The sequence below is a fragment of the Aquarana catesbeiana genome, linkage group LG05 (assembly GCF_042186555.1).
Source record: "Aquarana catesbeiana isolate 2022-GZ linkage group LG05, ASM4218655v1, whole genome shotgun sequence".
NCBI classification, from domain to species: domain Eukaryota; kingdom Metazoa; phylum Chordata; class Amphibia; order Anura; family Ranidae; genus Aquarana; species Aquarana catesbeiana.
In genome coordinates this window covers 240957245-240976944 of record NC_133328.1, presented here as the reverse complement: position 1 = coordinate 240976944, position 19700 = coordinate 240957245, and the positions used below count along the sequence as shown (strand labels likewise).

The 19700-nt window shown below is 42.7% G+C and overlaps 1 protein-coding gene across 4 annotated transcripts in view; it reads right to left on the bottom strand.

Moving 5' to 3' along the window:
• TPPP (tubulin polymerization promoting protein) overlaps positions 1–19700 on the bottom strand; it is a 146608-nt gene that overhangs the window by 64008 nt on the left and 62900 nt on the right. For all 4 annotated transcript variants that reach the window (XR_012244443.1, XM_073630636.1, XM_073630638.1 and 1 more), the window contains 2 exons: positions 15830–16153; positions 5622–5775 (listed from right to left, as the gene is read on the bottom strand). Coding sequence is in view for 3 of the 4 variants with exons in the window: in XM_073630636.1 (XP_073486737.1) it covers positions 5622–5775; positions 15830–16153 (478 nt within the window). In the remaining variant the exon portion in view is untranslated. The remainder of the gene's footprint in view (positions 1–5621; positions 5776–15829; positions 16154–19700) is intronic.

Sequence of the window (19700 nt, the reverse complement as noted above, 5' to 3'; positions counted from 1 at the left end):
CAAATTTCCCAATGTCAACATGTGCTATCTGCCATCAGGGGGGATCAAGGGATGTGTTTTGGGGGAGAAAGCCCTTCCTCACCGCTACTTTATTATTAAGAAAGGGGTTGCACCCCCAAAACGCGTCCATTGATCTCCCGTGATGGCAGATAGCACATGTTGACACACTGTGTGCATCCTCCAAATTTGGCTTTGGGAAAAATCACAAAAACATTTAGCACATTGTAGCACACAAAAGAAGAAAGTGATTTGGAGGGGTTTTAAACTCGCCCCAAAACATCAATGATGTTTTTATATTTTGGAATAACATCATTGATGTTTTGCTTGATGTTTTCCAATTGTAAATTACACCCCATGATCTCCCCGATCACGATCTGGGCACTTTCGGATGTGAAAGGATCTGGATCCACAACCTCACGATCACCTAAAAAGAGAGGAACCCCAAAATAAATTAGGTTTCAAAAAAATGCCGCCATCCATCTCTTATCTGAGCCTGTGGTTGCAGACACTCACCTGTTGTGGTGACTACTTCCACCACGTCTTCTTCCTCCTGCTCAGCTTGTGTTGGGTGGATTTCCCCTTCCTCCAGAGGGGGGGGGGGCTCTGGTCTCCTCGGATGAGGGGTGTCCTCCGAGTCTTTTCTCCCCTATGTAAAACAAAAATGGTATAATTAGCACACAGATATTTAATGTCAGAACTATAAAGATGAAACATTGCTTGGAAGTGGGGTACAATTGTCTATTTTAGCAGAGTTCCAAGATGTAGCTTTTTTAGTGCCCTTTGTCAAGCTGCAATACTTTACCTGTTTGGTAAAAGCTTCACAGATGTAGCCCCCCCTATAGTATACACTGGGGCACCTGTGTGGCCCCCCTAATAAAAATGGTGTTCTTGTGTCCCACACTAGTGCTCCAGTGTCCAGATGTGAAAACAGCTGCTCAGTGTCCTCTCCTTACACACAATCTAGTTTGCATTTCATTCTAGTAACAAAGCCATCTACACAACCCAATTCTTTGAAGACAAGTATAGGGCGTCAAAATGGTGGCCAAATGCATATGGCCTAAACAATGGTATTTTATCGTCCGAAATAACAATGTGTGATCCGAACGAATAATGTGCCCATGAACATGAAAGTTGCCATTTTAAACTGTACAACAGTTCCTAAAAGCACATGGAGCAGCACGAACGTAATAAACATAAAGAATAGGAACACAGCACAACTACTTACTTTTTTGCAGCAATCTCCGGATCTTTCTGTACTGCTCGTGTTCTCGTAATTTCAGGTCCGACCACCGCTTCCTGAGCTGATCTTTCGATTGTCGTACCCCGAATTTCCGGTGCAGACTCCTGACCACTTTCGCCATGATCTTGGCCTTTCTGACATTGGGGTTGGGGTAAGGCCCATACTTTCCATCATAGTCGGCCTTCTTCAGGATGTCCACCATCTCCAACATCTCCCCAAAGGACATATTTGAGTCCTTTAATCTCCTTCTGGATCGGGACGTTTCAGGCTCCAGCCTTTCCTCCTCCTCCTCCTCGTTGCTACAATTAGCACGATCCTGCTGTCTATCCGCCATGTGCTCTTCCCCCACTGCGCCGAACGAAAAGGGGCGGGGAATAGACTAGAAAGAACGTCAGGGGCGGGCGGACTTATACGCATGCGCAGTGTGTATAAATCGTAACGCGCGCGTCTTACGTACGATCTGTGAGCGGAGGAAGGAGCATCGGAGATGCCGATCGTGCTAACGAAGGTAGGATATAAACTTGGGCCTATACTGCTTCGAAATGGAAGCCTATATTGTAACAAGATTAGGGGAGTTTGGCCTGACATTAGGCTTTGTCTTGTGTTGTGTCTTACAGAGAAAATGGATGGGTTCAACGACCACAATTTCCTGCCCCTGTTCATAGACAAGTACAGGGAGCTGCCCTGTCTGTGGCAAATGAGACACCCCCACTATAATCACAAACAGAAGAGGCAGGCAGCGCTGGAGAAACTGCTGGAGTTGGTGAAGCCGGTGGTCCCCACAGCAACCATCCCTTATTTGAAAGCTAAAATTGGTGGCCTGAGGAGCACTTATCTTAGGGAGCGCAAGAAGGTCACAGATTCCCAGAGGTCCGGAGCTGCAGCAGATGACGTTTATGTCCCCAGGTTGTGGTACTATGAGAGACTGCGATTTCTGTCAGACCACACTGAAGTCAGGGAATCCCTCTCTACTCTTCCTTCCACGCTTCCTTCCACCCCAGCTGAGGCTTCCGATGTCCAACCTGGGCCTTCCAGCCAGGAAGAAGTGGAGGAGCCCAGCTGGAGTCAGGTATAGCATTCTTCAACAGATTTCTGGGCAATAAAGAAATTATGTTTACTAGATGTTATTATTGATCACTAATTGCTGATTGAAAGTGTTTTACATATCAATAGACAGTAGTGGGCACCCAAAATTGGGAAAAGAATGAAAACTGCTGGGCTCAGAAGGATAGTCTGTTATATTTGTTAACATTCAATTTGCAGCAGTCAGGAGGTGAAAATTGTGTGTGATTGATGAATAAAAAACTAAAACTATGTCCCTTTTTCATACACAGGAAGACCTCAGCCAGGAGGAGGCTGTGGAATGTGGCAGTCAGGAGGAGGCGGGGATTATTAGTGTCAGCCAGGAGGAGGCGGGGATTAGTGGCAGCCAGGAGGAGGCGGGGCTAAGTGGCAGCCAAGAGAAGCCTGGGACAAGTCGCAGCCTGACTGAGTCTCAGGTCCCTCCCCTCCGCCTGCCATATAAACGAGCCAGGAAGGCCACTCCGAGTCCCGTGCAGGATTCAGCGTACAGGCTGATCCAGGAGGCTTCTGCGTCCCTCAGAGCCTTCCCCAGTCCTGAAGAGGCCTTTGCCTGCATGGCTGCCACAAAATTGCAGGGCATGCAGGAGGGTCAACGCAAGATCTCTGAGGACCTGATTTATAAAGTCCTTCGTAAGGGGGAGAGTGGGGAACTGACACACAAGACGGATGTCATTGAGAGGGACGATCCTCCTCCTCCTCCTGCTGCCACAACTCCACCACCACAGCCAAAGCCTGTAAGGAAGCGTGGAAGGAAGACCTGAGAGTGATGACCCTGGGTTCAGTCTGGTCTGACAGAAGATGCAGTCTCTCGTATGACCACAGCCTGGGGACACAGATGTCATCTGCTGCTTTCCGGATCTCTGGGACTTCTGGACCAGACTGCCCTCCCTTATGATATGGACTCCTCAGGCCACCAATTTTGCTTTTAAATAATTGATGTCTGCCCTGGGGGTCCCAGGCTTCACCCACTTCTGCAGTTTCTCCAGCGTTGCCTCCCTCTTTGTTTAGTTGTGAGCCCTTACTAAAATTTTTTGGGTAAATTATACTCTCCTGTGTGTGTTTTCATCCAAAAAGGACAGTTTGTTGGTGACGATTCAGGTACATTTCTAAAGTACAATGTGAAATTAACAAGGGACAACAACACCAAACAATCTCCTACAGATTAAATAGAACAACATATCAATGGTGTTGTGGGAACTTGTCACCAAAAACACACACAAACATTTACGGGAATACAAATCAAAATCACCAAAAAAAAAAAAAATAAAAAAGAGAAACACAAAAAAAGAATCTACATTAAAGTCCAAAAAAAACAAAAAATTTTGTTGTCAGATGTGAGAAATCAAAATATATTGAGGGAATCCCGATAAATAGTAACGAAATAAGTTTGTGAGAAGTGTGTGTGAATATGAGCAGCAAAACTACTTAATTCTTGTCACATTATAAAGAAGAAGAGAGTGCGCTGTATTAAACCATTTTGAACATTGCAGCGTGACGAAAGTGCTGTATCCATTCCGAACGCTACGTTTACCAGAACGAGCTGTCCCGTGTCGGAATTTCTTCTGAGCATGCGTGGCACTTTGTGCGTCGGAACAGGCCACACACGGTCGGAATTGACGCGATCGGATTTTGTTGTCGGAAAATTTTATCTCCTGCTATCCAACTTTGTGTGTCGGAAAATCCGATGGAAAATGTCCGATGGCGCCCACACACGGTCGGAATTTCCGACAACACGCTTCAATCGGACATTGTCCATCGGAAAATCCGACCGTGTGTACGGGGCATAAGACTCTGAGCAGACCTGTCTGTGGTGGCAGTGTGTGTGGCAGACGCTTATTCTAAAATTATAATTGGTATTGCTAAAATTACGAGTCTCCCCCGGCTCGGTCTTTTAAACGGGGGTGTTGGCAGTTAAAGGGTTAATTGTGTAATTAGCCCAGTGACAATCACTCTCAGGCTGCTCGCACCTAGATTGTGGTCCCGCAAGCTGGAAAATCTTTGTGCTGGGCGCAGCTGAGAGTGGCATTGTTACGTAAGTGACAGCGTGGTGTGAGGTTGGCCGGTCCTTCGTTGCAAGTTAGCGAGGAGGGCAGGGATCTGACACCCGCGTTCGTCACATATTTTTGTACTGATCGCTGTATTAATGCCAATGGTCCCAAAAATGTGTCAAAATTGTCTGACGTGTCCACCATAATGTCGCAGTCATGATAAAAATCACTGATCGCCGCAATTACTAGTAAAGAAAAAATAATTTTAAAAAAATGCCATAAAACTATCTTGTAGACGCTATAACTTTTGTTCAAACCAATCAACATACGCTTATTGCGATTTTTTTTTTTTACCAAAAATATGTAGAAGAATACGTATCGGCCTAAACTGAGGAAAAAAAATGTTTTTTCATATATTTTTGGGGGATATTTATAATAGCAAAAAGTAAAAAATAATGCGTTTTTTTCAAAATTGTCGCTCTTTTTTTGTTTATAGCGCAAAAAATAAAAACCACAGAGGTGATCAAATACCACCAAAAGAAAGCTCTATTTGTGGGGAAAAAAGGACATCGATTTTGTTTGGGAGCCACGACACACGACCGCGCAATTGTCAGTTAAAGGGATGCAGTGCCGAATCGGAAAAAGTGCTCTAGACTTTGGCCAATCAAATGGTCCGGAGCTTAAGTGGTTAAGCTACAGTAATGTTGCTTATCCCATACTGCACTAAAAGTAAAGTTTATAGGCAGAAGAGCACATTCTATGGCTTGAACTGTATATATAGCTAAAACCTTTTTTACAATGTCATTTTGGATAGCATAGAGAAGGGTTAAAACACCTGTTTATTTTTTTCTGTGTTCCACTGAGACAACTTCCCTTAACTTCCTGTACCAGAGACACAACAGGAAGTTTAAAGAAGTTTCACAAAGTAGGGGGAATTCCCCTCAGAAAATCTTCTCTGGAATAGAAGTAATCATTGGAAGATTCCAACTCATCCCCTGTTCTAGGGACATCACTAAAACTTTGTATTTCCCCTCACTTCCTTTCTTGATGACAATGTTCATCAGGACAAATTGAGGGGTGAATTGCTCCAATGGGGACACTTTAACAAAAAAGTTGTGCATTATGCACCCGTAGCACTAAAGTATTGTAATACAATAATACAATTCAGCATTAGTAGCAGAACTATCAGCGAGATACCTGAAACAAGAGAACAAGGATAATAGGATATACAACTAATATACTGAAAATTACTATGTACAATATGCAGTATATATTTTATGTATATCAGATTTGTTTAAACACCTACTCACCGTAACACCAGCTATAACTGGAGATTTCCCTTCAACCAGCTTATGCATCATAGAAACAGCTTCTTCTTTTTCATGGTCCTTAAACCGTTGCAGTGCTAGTTCTTCAAGTGCATCACTGAACTGTTGAAAAGTTATTGTTCTGCAGGACTTTGCCCTAAAATAAAATGCACAAATTATGAGCATTAAAGTATATGGAACAATGAAAGCATTTAAAAAGACACTAATGCAAAAGTCTGAGCACTGAATTCTTTGACATATTGCATGCAAGTGGTGTTAGGGTTTTGTTTTATCTTTCTAGCTTCAATGTAAAACAGAAATATCTGGTTTGGGAATGAGATGAACTTAAGAATTTTCCTTATTGCAAAGAGGATACTGATAGACATGCTGGGGCTAATTTACTACTAAAGGCAAATAGGCTGTTCACTTTGCAAGGGAATCTTCCCCAGATCTTGGTGAATATGGCATAATTTTACTTTGCAAAGTATACCCAATCACATGCAAGGAGCATAAAACATTTTTTTCTTGCACATGATTGGATGATGCAAGTAAGTAGAGCTTAAAACGTTTGTTAACCCCCCAAAAAAAATAATAATAATGGATCCTGCTCCTTTAAAGCATGTTATATGACACAGTGCTTGTCCTGTGTCATTTGCCCCCCTGTAAAACCTACAAAACCTGGCTGATCCTGCCAGTTTCTACCCTCCCCTCTGTAAACTGACCACAGTGTATCATGGCTGCTGAGCCCTGACACCTTGGTCAGTTTACATTCCTCTGTCATCAGCAGCCTGCTATCTGCTCTCCTCTCTGCTCCTGTGTCCTCCTTACCCCTCCCCTCTCTGTCTGTGTGTGAGCTGCCCTTCCCCCTCCTGCTGCTCTCATAACACTAACCTGTATACAACATCAGCACTGCCTCCTATTTCAGTGTCCCTCTCTGTGAATGATTTATAAATATAAATGCTGTAAATACCTAAGAGCCGAGATTGCGATCACATGACCAGCCAGCTCTCTCCTCCTCCCCTCCAGACTGACATTGGCAGAGGAATCTCAACCCCGCCTGCTGCATCTTTCAGAGGAGAAAAGGAGAAAGCTGGCTGGTCACGTGATCGCAATCTCGGCAGTGAAATGAGGTATTTGCAGCATTTATTTTTATAAATCACACACAAAGGGGGATACTACAATAGGAGGCAGTGCTGATGGTGTATACAGGTTAGAGTGGCTTAACAACCATTTTAATTTCATGCTCTAAGCTCTGTGGAAACTTTCCTTGCAAAGTGCAACTTCCTTTTCAACGCATAGTCAATTTGCCTTTAGTAAAAAAAATCCATTGTGTGGACAAAAATGCTTACCTAAAGGTGGACATACACATAGGAATCTTGGTTTGGCAATACATGATAAGTTCCTAGGTCAAATATCTTTTTTAAACATCCACTCTTTTGTACATATCAGATGATTTACCCACTACAGCCTATGATGTATCAATGGACAGTACTGGTTTATGTTCACTTACTCTTCTTTAAGAGAAGGGATGAATAATAAAATATGAAAAGACTGCAATCTGTATATTTGCTAGTAACACTGGTCTTTTGTAGCCCAAGGGCAATACTGGTAGGGATATCTGTTCAAATGCAGTTTCTTCTACTAAAACAGAGTGCATAAACTCTTACCTTCTTACCAAATTAAAGACTTTCAAACTCTGAGAAGGCCACAACCATCAGAAGAATCCTCAGTATTAACACTCTTATTTTCATTGCAAGCAGCCAGAGCCAAAGCTTTTAATAGCTGAGGCCACCCGGACATCACTCCCAAGCACTCTCTTACCTAAACTCCCAGAGCATCAAGTTGTCATCAGAAAAAATAGGTACTATAAACCATGTTTCTTGACTTTTTTTTTCTCACTTGCCTTTAGGAAATTCATTGGTTTCCCCAAAACAAAACACCTTTTAGATTACCTTAGCACAAACTTTATCTTGTCTCTTTTATGCTCCCAGTTGTTTAATTTGCTATCCTTAGGTACGATTCCTTTTGTTTTTAGAGCATGCACTCTTGTACATTTACTGTCTTAGGGTTTCCTAGCTCCCCTTATGTCAGCTTACTATGGGTCACCTTTCCAACCTTCTGACTCCTAGGACAACCACTAACTAGAAGAGGACTCCCTACATTTCCTTGCGAAGGTCATCTTTATTAGTTGTAAAACAATAAGTCAGTGGGTACCCCTAAGCGTAGGGGTTGATGTTGTCGCTTGGCATAAATTGTTGGCATCTTTGGCAGTGCTGACATTTGTCTTTTGTCTCTTTGTTTTACATTTAATTATTTTTTTTTCATTGGAGTTAATATTTAATGCTATATTTAATAAATTTTATCATATTTTATCATTATATTTATCACAGTCAGGTCATTGAAATATGCTTTATGTTAATATTGTTAAATTGTTGTTAATATTTATTTATTCAACTTAATTCTGGATAAAAAATTTAAGTGTCATTTCATGAGATAATTTATGAGGGCGTGTTTAGGTGCGGGGCAGGGTAGGGGTGGGGCAAGTGGTGGCTAGTAGCTCAGGACTTGAAATTTTGAGCCCTGCTGTAAACTCAACAGAAACTAAGAGCAACTCTTTCCGGTGTGAGGGAAATCTACAATTCCTGTACTGGTGACAACTAAAAATTTTGGAATAAACCTCATTTTCAGTTTCAGTAACATTGGTGACCAGGCAACAAATCTCTGTCAGTGGTTTTAACCTCTCACCATTATATCCAAATAAAAATAAAAAAAGTTTGTTTTTGGGTATAATTTAAGCTTCACACAGTCTTTTTTTTCCCCAGCATTTACAACTTTTGGCTGCTACAAGTGGTGGCATCAGTAGGAAGGAAAGAACCTTTCCACCTTGCCAGCCCCCTCTTGTGTCCAGCTGCTTTTTGCTCAGTCAGAAATGGCTGTCTATGGTCAGAAATGTCATTATGGCACTCTGTTGCTGGGCAGAGGTGTGGTGTTGCTAGTCCTAGTTGGTACAGTGCTATGGTAGTTCAGTGGTGGCCCGTTCATAGAGAGTGTACCCCCTATCCATGCATCCAGCCCCCTGATCTACATATCAGGCCACCGGAAAAAAAGGAGGACAGGGGTAATGCCTATGAATAAAGGTTTCCAGATTGAATAATGTATGTGGCTGCAGTGTCACATCCAATCACAGATCAATAACTGGAATAAGAGCCAAATACCTGTAATCAATGACTATATAGAGCAGGGGTGTTCCTCTAGACCATGGCATATATGAAAAAAAGGGGGGATACCAAAGGGGTCAGAGGACAGGGTCAATCAATGAGGAACACACTGGCCATAATCTTATGTATTTCATTGCCCTGGTTCCCAGGGAACTTTCATTCCAGTCTTGAGGGACGGCAGGCTTAACACAGGTTTACTGTCTCAGTGATTTCAACTCTGTCATCCAGCATTGTGTATATATATTTTTTGTTTTATTACCTTACTGTTGTCCTTTATTGGTTTGCATGCTGTTCCCTGGAGCAGGTTTAGCAGGACACAGTGAATTCATTTATTATATGGGGATTTATACATGTACATAGGGGGTACCAGGTGGTGTATCTGTCCTTTTGCACTGTCACTTTTTCAGTGGTGGAGGTTGGTTCTACTTTTTACTATGTGGGTGGAAATATTTTTATGGTAATATCACAATAAATTGTTTCTATTTGAATTTATGGCCAGTGTGTTCCTCTTTGATTGACCCTGTCCTCTGACCCCTTTGGTCTCCCCCCTTTTTTTCATATCAGGCCACCGGACTATGGATTCCATTGCAGGGTGGGTGGTTTTTTGAAGCACGTGATTAGAGCCAGAGGCACCAATAGGCTTCAAAAAAAATTTTTTTTTTATTTGCTATTTTCACACTAAAGTTCCCCCCTGTCGCCAATCTGTTTCCCTCTGCACCCCCCCTGGCACCTCTGTTCCTCACTGAACCCATCCCCCCACACATCTGTTCCCCTCTGCACCCCCCCAGCACCTCTGTTCCTCACTGTACCACCCCAAAAATCTGTTCCTCTCTGTACCCCCCCACAAATCTGTTCCCCTCTGTACCCCCCCCATGCAAATCTGTTTCCCACTGCACAGAATTCCATGCATTTTTATTTTTTTTGCCTGTTCTTCCACTGAGAGAACGGCAGTGGTGGCCTCACCTCGAGGAGAGCGGCGCTGCTGCCTGTCCTCCTACAACAGATCCAACAGTTCAGGAGGAAGGGGGGGGGGAAATCGCAGCAAGCCCGGACTTGCTTGCAGGGCTTCCATCTTATCCGCCCCAGCCGGTTACATCTATCATGCAGCACTTCTGGGTGGCTGCTCTTTTTGTCACAGAACACTGGCAGCATTGCAGGCATAGGGATAGAGTGAAGCACAACCGGCGGTCACAGCGAGAGACCCATCCCAGAGAGTTCTAGAAAAGCAGGGGGATGGAGAGGGCAAATTGTTTGTGCACAATCCGGGAATGTCTTCACAGGCGCATTTTACCGCCCCTCTAGCCTGGCGCCATAAGGCACCTATGCTGCCTCATGGATGTTGACGCCGGCCCTGCAGGTAGTTTAAAAATCTGAATCCCCAGCGAGTGGCTGGGGATCCGGATTTTGCCCCCCCCCCCCACCCCGGCGCCCTAGGCAGCCGCCTGACCTGCCTATTGCTAGCGCCGGCCCTGCTCAAAGCTGAGCTCCTCCATGCCTCTTAATTAGCGTGGTTTCCCTTCTCTGCACTTCTCCAATTCCCCAATGTCCTTCTTTTGTGAACTGGTACTCAAAACGAAACTGCATGTCCGAGATAAGGTCTTACTAATGATTTTTATGGGGACAAAATGTTGTCTCTCTCAAATTCAGTATTCACTAAAAACATAAAACCCATATTTCTGAAGGTCTATAAACGCATTTGTTCCAGCCTTCTGATAATCTTTTCTTGCTCCCTGCTGTCATCCTCCTAGCTTTTTGGTAACGCTTGAGTTCCACACCTGTACAACTAAACAGGACTGTAGCTTCAAATAATCAAGGACTTTCTATAGTATAACTAAAAACAAAGTAACTGTCCAGTCACACCAGTAGATGTGTTACATCCTGTGTTGGCACTACAGTTTCTGTTGAATAGTCATGTTGGAAAACCAGCATTCGATCAACTCTTGCATCCAAGCGCAGCGCAGCAGGGGAAATTCCTGCATCACACATCATTTGCGTTAATGCAGCCATCTGACAGTTTTTTTAATCAACCCACTGGTTGAACAGAAAAGACTATACATGCATACCCTGCTTACATTTTATTGAAGATCAGCCTCTTCGTGCCAAGGAGGCAAGATTCTACTGAGCAAAGTGTAAAAGTTTTAGAGCTGCTTGGGGATCTATCTAGATCTCTTTTCTTAAAATCAACAAGGCCAAGTCAGCCTAGCACTTCAAACTGGCTGAAAATTTTAGGTGTGCGCTTGACAGCTCTTGCTGGGGAAACAATCCTACTTAAAGATGATGTTTGGCTGGGGTACATCATAAACATGTGCATTCAGGACCAGTGGCAGCCCCTACATTGTGGGCGCATGGGCACTGCCCCCCCATTCCTGTGCCCGGCCCCTTTCAGGACACCGGACGCATGGACTCCTATGGCGGGGGCAGGAGGGGGTGTATTTTTTTGAAGCACCCGATTAGAGTCAGAGGCTCTAATAGGCTGCAAAAAAAGGGTGGGCAGAGAATGCGCCCTGATCCCACCCAACTGTGTGACCATAGCGAATGAATATTCGCTATTTTCACACTACATTGCCTCCCCGCCAATCTGGAGGCAGGTCAGTGAGACCTCTTTCCTGATTTGCCAAAGTGCCAGGCATCCCTATTGGATGCGGAAGTGTGACAGAGCAGAGGATGCTGACTGGAGAGGAGACGCCGGAGAAGAGGACACCTGGTAAGCGCCGGACCTCCTGCATGGGAAACTTTGCTCTAATTGTGCTGCGACTCACCTGTACTGTGGGGGGTTGTGCTGCGATCCATCCGTGGGGGGAGGGGCGTGGGGTTGTGCTGTGAGCGGAGTGTTCCGCGATCCATCCACGCGGGGGGTTGTGCTGTGAGCGGAGTGTCCCGAAATCCATCCGCGCGGGGGGGGGGGTTTGGGCTGTGAGCGGAGTGTCCCTCGATCCATCCATTTGGCGGGGTGGTGCTGTGAGCGGAGTGTCAGGGGGGTATCGGAGTGGGTGGATTCTATGAAGGGTTGGGGCTTATGGGAAGTGGGAGGGGTCAAAAAGGAAGGGCGGGGTCTGGTCCCCCCCAGCCTAAAACTTCACCAGCCGCCACGTTCAGGATAGAATTTACTGAAGACATAAAACAAATTTTGCCAAGAAGCACTGCAAGCACAGACCATGTATTAAGAGAAACTTCTGTGTCTGTGGGCATACATAGAATCACTACCAACAGCTGTTGTCAACAAGGCAGTTCTGTGCACCCTAGCTTGTGAATTGTAAAACCAAACCCATCTTTCTGGTGAAAAGTCATTTTTAGAGCCTGTGCTGCAGTAGAAGTTTTACCACCTGGTGACAAAAAGGATTCATGATTATTTGTGCTGTGTATCTTATGGATATTTCAATGAGCTAGAAAATGCAACTGTTCAAGCCATTTGTGAAATTTTAGAGACTTCTTAATTGGAGAATCTCAGTGGGGCTGATTTACTAAATGTAAATAGACTTTGCTTTGCAAGGGAATTATCCCCATAGTCTAATGGCTAAGGTGAGGGTCTGCTGACTTTGCTCAATCAATTATGTGCAAGCAAAAATTCTGTTTAAAAAAAATGTTTATTTCCTTGCACATGATTGGGTATTCTTTGCAAAGTTAAACTCCACCACATTCGCTAAGCTCTGAGAAAATTCCCTTGCAAAGTGCCAATATACTATCTAAGCTTTGTAGCAAAATCAAGTTAATCAGGCTTTCACATTTCATAGTTATATAAATTCATATAACATTTTCAATAATACAGGGAAAAATATAGTTTTACTATAGTTAGAATGTTATAAACAAACATATTTTTATATAAATGCTTGTCTATACTTTGTTCCATTTATAATGACACTAAAATGATGTTTCTGGTACAAAGCATTGCAAAAATATTTACAAATTAAATTAAAGACTTTTTTCAATTTTGCTCATTTTTTGATAAACAAGATGCAAAACTAAAAAAAGGTGATAAACAAAATAAAGAAAAATGAAAAGAAAAAGTTAAAATATTAAGACCTCAATGCATTGTCTAATTGGGCGACTATGTGGCAGATGAGGTTTAATGTTGAGAAATGTAAAGTTATGCACTTGGGGGCTAAGAATATGCATGCATCATACATGCTATGGGGAGTACAACTGGGAGAATCCGTGGTGGAGAAGGATCTGGGGGTTTTGGTAGATCATAAGCTCAATAATAGCATGCAATGTCAAGCTGCAGTTTCCAAAGCGAGAAAAGTCCTTTTTTTATTAAGAGAGGTATGGACTCCAGAGAGAGAGAGAGAGAGAGATCATTTTGCCCCTATTCAAATCATTAGTAAGACCTCATCTGGAATATGCAGTTCAGTTTTGGGCACCAGTTCTCGAAAAGGATATTGGGGAACTGGAGAAAGTGCAGAGAACGTCAACCAAACTGATAAGAGGAATGGAGGAGCTCAGCTATGAGGAAAGATTAGAGGAACTGAATGTATTCACTCTTGAGAAGAGGAGAATAAGGGGGGATATGATCAACATGTTCAAATATATAAGGGGTCCATATAGTGAACTTGGTGTTGAGTTATTCTCTTTACGGTCAACCCAGAGTACACGGGGGGCACTCTTTACGTCTAGAGGAAAAGAGATTTTATCTCCAAATACGGAAAGGTTTCTTCACAGTAAGAGCTGTGAAAATGTAGAATAGACTCCTCCCGCCAGAGGTGGTTCTGGCCAGCTCAGTAGATTGCTTTAAGAAAGGCCTGGATACTTTCCTAAATGTACATAATATAACTGGGTGCTAACATTTATAGGTAAAGTTGATCCAGGGAAAATCCGATTGCCTCTTGGGGGAAGGAATTTTTTCACCTGCTGTAGCAAATTGGAGCATGCTCTGCTGGGGTTTTTTGCCTTCCTCTAGATCAACTATGGGTATAAAATTGGGTATATTGGATTGTACGATATTTTTTAATTTTATTTATTTATTGTTTTTAAGGTTGAACTTGATGGACTTTTTTCAACCTGACTAACTATGTAACTATGCAATGGCTGAAAAAATAGAATAAAAAAAAAAATAAAGCTGAAAATTATTAGCTATTGGGGAATGAGTTAGTTAAGCTTTGCTTATGGTTATCTAAGGGTTAACAAGGGGTTAAACAGCAACCCGTTTTAGTTAATCACTTCAATACTAGCTTGTAATACCCTCTCATTAACAGGCCACTGTCTGTGGTGACAGTTTGACAGTATTTCAGTCATGCAATACTGTGCCTAAATACATTTTTCAAATATATTTTAAACAGGTAGAGCTTTCTTTTGGTGGTATTTAGCTTCCTTATCCTGGGTGGATATCACATGATGTCCTCCAGGTGCGCGCCTCGTACGCGCCCTTGGGGCTGTGCAGCAGAGTGACCTGTCACTTGCTGTGTCCGATGGACAGACTGTTTTACTGGGCCTCCCTAGTTCCCAAGTGATTGCTGTGACCAACCACAGCGATCACATGTCAGTAGTACACATGGTTTTCATTCATAGACATTCATTGTATACTATTGTGATCTCTGCAATTGGTCACAGTGATCACATGGTACAGGGGCCAACAACGGGGGCCTGTACCATGTGATAGCTGTAGCCAATCGCTACCACAATAGTACACAATAGCACATGAATGGATGCCATTTATAAAATTGATTGCTTAAAACAGTAATCAGATCATCACAGTAATAAGTAATCATAGTAAAGATCAAGAACACTGAGGTGCTCTTTAGGAAGGGCCAGAGCCGACTTTTTAAGGAAACTGAGGTCCTTTAACATCTGCCGGACGATGCTTAAGATGTTTTATGGGTCTGTGGTGGCTAGCGCTCTCCTGTATGCAGTGGCATGCTGGGGAAGCAGGCTTAGGGTGTCCGACGCAACAGACTCAACAAACTGATTTGCAAGGCCAGTGATGTTGTTGGATTGAAATTGGAGTCTTTTACAACAGTGTTGGAGAAGAGAATGTTGTTCAAGTGACGATCAATCTTGGACAACTCCTCCTACCCACTCCACAATACGCTGGTCAGTCTGCAGAGTACCATCAGTGACAGATTGTTACAACCACGAAGCACCACAGAGCGACACAGGAAATCATTTTTGCCTGTGGCGATCAAGTTAAATAATTCTTCTGTGTTAGGGCTGGAGGTGAAGATTTAATTTGGTTTATAATCAGGATTTTGTGCCGTTTTTAAAGTAGGTTGGTATGTTATTATTATGTGTTGGTTATTATTTGGGGTGGTGTTATAGAAAGTGTTGTATTATTTGCATTTGGTAGTTTGATTGTCTGTTATTTTAATCTGTTATTTATTCTATGTTGTATTTTAATTGTATAGATGTTTTATTTGTAGTGTAGTTTTAATTTGTTTTATTTGGTGCTAATGGCTGTTACTGGTAATTTTGTTGTGTTTTTGTAACACAAAAGTGTTGTCTTTGTTAAGTGTGTCTGTGTCGCAACAATTTCCCTTTGGGATCAAAAAAGTATTCTGTAAAAAAACAAAACAAACAAAAAAAAACACTTCATCATCTTCCCAGAGAACTGTGGTGACAATGTACTGCTCTGGTCGCCATATGGGGAAAAAAAAATGCAAAAAAGAGAAAAAAAAATAAAGACAGGGCATACTCTGTATGACCTGTGTACTTTGGAGAAAGGGGCACACAGCACACCCAAGATACAAGATTGGTTAAACTTGTTAGGAATATGAAAATAATTGTAATGTCTAAAGTTTGAGCACAGGTGCATTTTATGAAAATATTAAATGATTTTTGTAAAAGAAAATTCAGTCATATTAAACGCTCCAACAAATTTTCATGTATCAGATTCTTCAGTTTTTAAAGAGTGCTCCAGGAAGTAAAACAGCATTTTGGTATAAAGTTATAAACATTCTAAACAGTTTTTGTCAATTGAAAACAGCCTAGATGATACGATGGAAAGGATGAAACTGATATTTGCTAACATTTCTGTAATAGGTGCATATAAAACAATGTACTTACTTTACTTTGCTAAATATGATGTCAACGTCTGTAGTTGTCACTGTTTTTCCATCTATTATTTGGCAATCCTTGCATAACTTTGACCAGTTTTTCCCATGCATTTCCTTCCCTGTAGCTCTGGTGTCACCATGAATAGCAAACTTTCTAAATGCTTCTTCGAAAGCACTAAGCGAAGCTGAAGTAGCACCTTCTCGATGGCTGTTAACTTCTGTTGTTTTCTTGGTTTTTGATGTGCTGTGTCCTGGGGATCCTGTACTGTTCTTGCTTGCAGATTTTGATCGTGGGCTGTCCATATTATCTACTGTAGAATGAAGTGCCTTGTTCCTATAGAAGGAATAAATAAAAGAATCAAATCTAGTCTTGTGTCCTCCTCCAAAGTTACGTCCAAGTCTTTTTTATTCTATATCTAGCTAAAGATTGAAGGGACCCATGCTTTTTCTCAAACAGCAGGATCTGTGTTGAGACACCGACTGACTGGTTCACTGTGTCTGAGCATAGCCATTTCACAAAGAGCACATGACTTGCTGCCACAGCTGTGTTTTGGGTTCCAGCAGTCAAAGAGAGCTTACAACTGCTACTAGTTAGTAACAAGCACAGCAGATAGGTAATGTAAAATAAAGAAGGTATAGTCCACGCTTTAGGCTGCATTGATGTAGGCATTAGGCCTACTTCTGAGAACACCAGGCTATAGTGAGCCATTTGTACAATTGCACATTGATTATGTATTTGTACATGGAATCAACATTGGAGATTTGGAACAAATATTGAAATTGTATTGTAATTAACACTGTTTTTTATGTATCTACTCCAGCCTGAACTTTTATATACATACAATATGAACTACCTTAAAGACTTTTAGGTCCTTTTTGTAATCAAAATTACACAATATTAGAAATAGAAATAAATAATATAAATTACTCAAAAGCCTGCAATGCAATTAAAAGAATCTTAACCTCCCTGGCGGTATGGTTATTTCATATTTTTGATGCTGAAAGCGGTACAATTATTTTGCATGGAAATTTGGCGTTTTATATTGTAGGCCTGTAATTCTTATGCCCCGTACACACAGTCGGACATTGACTGTTGGCTCAAACTTGTTTTGCATACACACGGTCACACTAAGTTGTCAGAATTTCCGATCACCAAGAACGCAGTGACGTCAACCACGTACGACGAGACTAGAAAAGGCCATTTCAGAACCAAGCGCGGCACCCTTTGGGCTCCTTTTGCTAATTTCGTATTAGTAAAAGTTTGGTGAGAGACGATTTGCGCTTTTTCAGACTCGTGGCTTTCAGATCGTTTTCTGTGGTTCAGTTTGTGCTTGTGGGTTTGTATCTGCTCTTCAGTGCGTGCAAGCAAGCTACGCGTGACTCAGTCATTGTGTTCTTGTTCGTTCGTTACTGTTTTTCAGGTCGCTCTTCACAGGCCTTGCTGTTCTTCAGTGCGTTCTGTTACTTCGTTCTGAGCAGCCGACCGTTTTCTAGCCATGTTGCGTATACGTACTCCTCGTAGAGTTCGTGCTGTGCAGGGGGCTTGGTGTTGGGGTCCTGACCTTGACACAAGTCCAGTCCATGAACAGGGTAGGGAGGGGGTTCATGGACCAAGAATTGGTTGCTTCAGTGTGACCAGTTTTGTCATATGCCTTTGCTCCGTGAGAATAATCCTGATGATTTCAGGAACTTTCTCCGGATGACGGACCCCGTATTTCACCGTTTGTTGGCTTCGCTGACCCCTTATATTAGCAGGCAGGATACCTGCATGAGGCAAGCCATCACTCCGGAGCAGAGGCTCGTTGCTACCCTGCGGTACTTGGCGACGGGGAGAAGCCTGCAGGACTTGAAGTTGACAGGCATCTCCCCCCAGGCTCTAGGTATCATTATCCCAGAGACCTGTTCTGCCATCATACAGGTCCTGCAGAAGGAGTATATTAAGGTAAGATTTTAATCCTTTAATATCACATTTTATTGTATAGAATGTTTGCTAATGTATTGTATTTCTTTCCTCATTCCCTAATTACCATGATTGGAATATGCTGTGAATGTCCCCTTTCTCATGCATTTTTTTTTTTTTTGTCCTTCATACATATTTGCCTTAACTTACCTCCCCAGCATGCTCTCCGGGCCCTATATTCACCTCATGTAGTCACTTAACAATGTATTTTCTCAGCTCCATAGTAGTGCTTTACCCCAAACAACCCCAAACATTTTTAGAAATGTGATTTGTGCTTAAATTCAGGCTTAAATTCAGGCAGAGTGTCAGAGGCTTTTTTTTGTGATGTCCCCAAATCATTTTTAACTCTCCCTCCCCCCAACTGCTAAGTCAGCTGATACCAATTCTCTATCTATCCTCAATCATCTATCTGCTGACTTTGCCAAACCCATACACACTATACCCATCTCTTTTGTGGTCAGATTTATTGATGAATTCCCCAAAGCATGTAGTGCAAGGGCCTGTCTGTATACTTTCAAATGGTACTGTTTAAACTTTTTGTATCCTATTATTATCTTGATAGGTAATAGCAGAATGTCCAAATGTGCTCAAATGTGTACAGTGTGTATTTATATCTTTGTATTATGACACTTCTTACCTGTCCAGTGGGCTGCCAATAGTGTAACTAAGGAGGGGCTGGCCAAAGTAATACCCATTATTTAGGCATTCATCTCTCAATGAAGTGGAGAGGGTTACCTGTCCAAGATTCCCCCCCCCTATAATATTAGAAATGGCCCATGAGGGGGGGGGGGGGGGATATGATAGGTGTACCTTATACTTTGGTGTTGTAAAATTCCCCTTAATAAATGTTATCTGGATGTTGGCCAAGAATATTTCTGTCTAATCTGCTTTCCATGTTTATGTGCAAAAATACTAATTTATTTTTGTTTTCCTCAACAGTTTCCTTCCACGCCACAGGAATGGCAGACTGTGGCCTGCCACTTTGCCCAGCGGTGGGACTTTCCTAACTGCGGAGGGGTAATTGATGGGAAACACATCCACATCGTCCCACCACCCAACTCAGGGTCGTACTATTATAATTACAAGGGGTTCAATAGTATTGTGATGTTGGCGGTGGTGTTGGCTAATTACGAGTTCCTGTATGTGGACGTGGGGAAGAATGGCCGGATGTCTGAAGGTGGAGTCATCGCCCAGACGGAGTTTTACAGGCGTCTCCAGAATGGCAGCTTGGACTTGCCACCTCCAGAAGAGAATGTGGAAGAACTCCCATTCGTCTTCGTTGCGGATGAAGCATTTGCGCTGGGGGACCACCTTATGTGGCCATTCCCGATGAGGACCCTCACCCCGGACCAGAGGGTTTTTAATTACCGGCTGGCCAGAGCCAGAAGAGTGGTGGAGAACACATTTGGAATCATGGCCAGCCGGTTCCGCCTATTTCTTACACCCATCCATATGGCGGAGTATAAACTGAATCATATAATCCTGGTGTGCTGTGTTCTACATAACTTTTTACGGCAACATTCTGCCAACTATGCTGGCTCAGTTGGGCCTGAGGCCGGAATTATAAATGAAACAACACTGACGGCGCTTGAAAGTGGCCGTCCTGGCTTGCCCTCCCTGAGTGCCCATGATGTCCGGCTAAGATACCTTGAGTTCTTTGCGGGTAGGGGTCCATCAATATGCCAGACAATTTGTGAAACCTTGATCAAATAAAAAAAAAAGCAAATCTTTGGTGACATTTACCGCTTGTGTTTGTTTTAGCTGACCCTGACCGAAATGTGGTGATTCCTGAAAATGGCGTGATTGTGTAACCTTATACAAAGCACTGTTGGGTGTTATTTACTAAAGGCAAAGACACTCTGCACTACAAGTGCACTTGAAAATGCACTGAAACTGCACTTGTAGTGCAAAGTGGATTTGC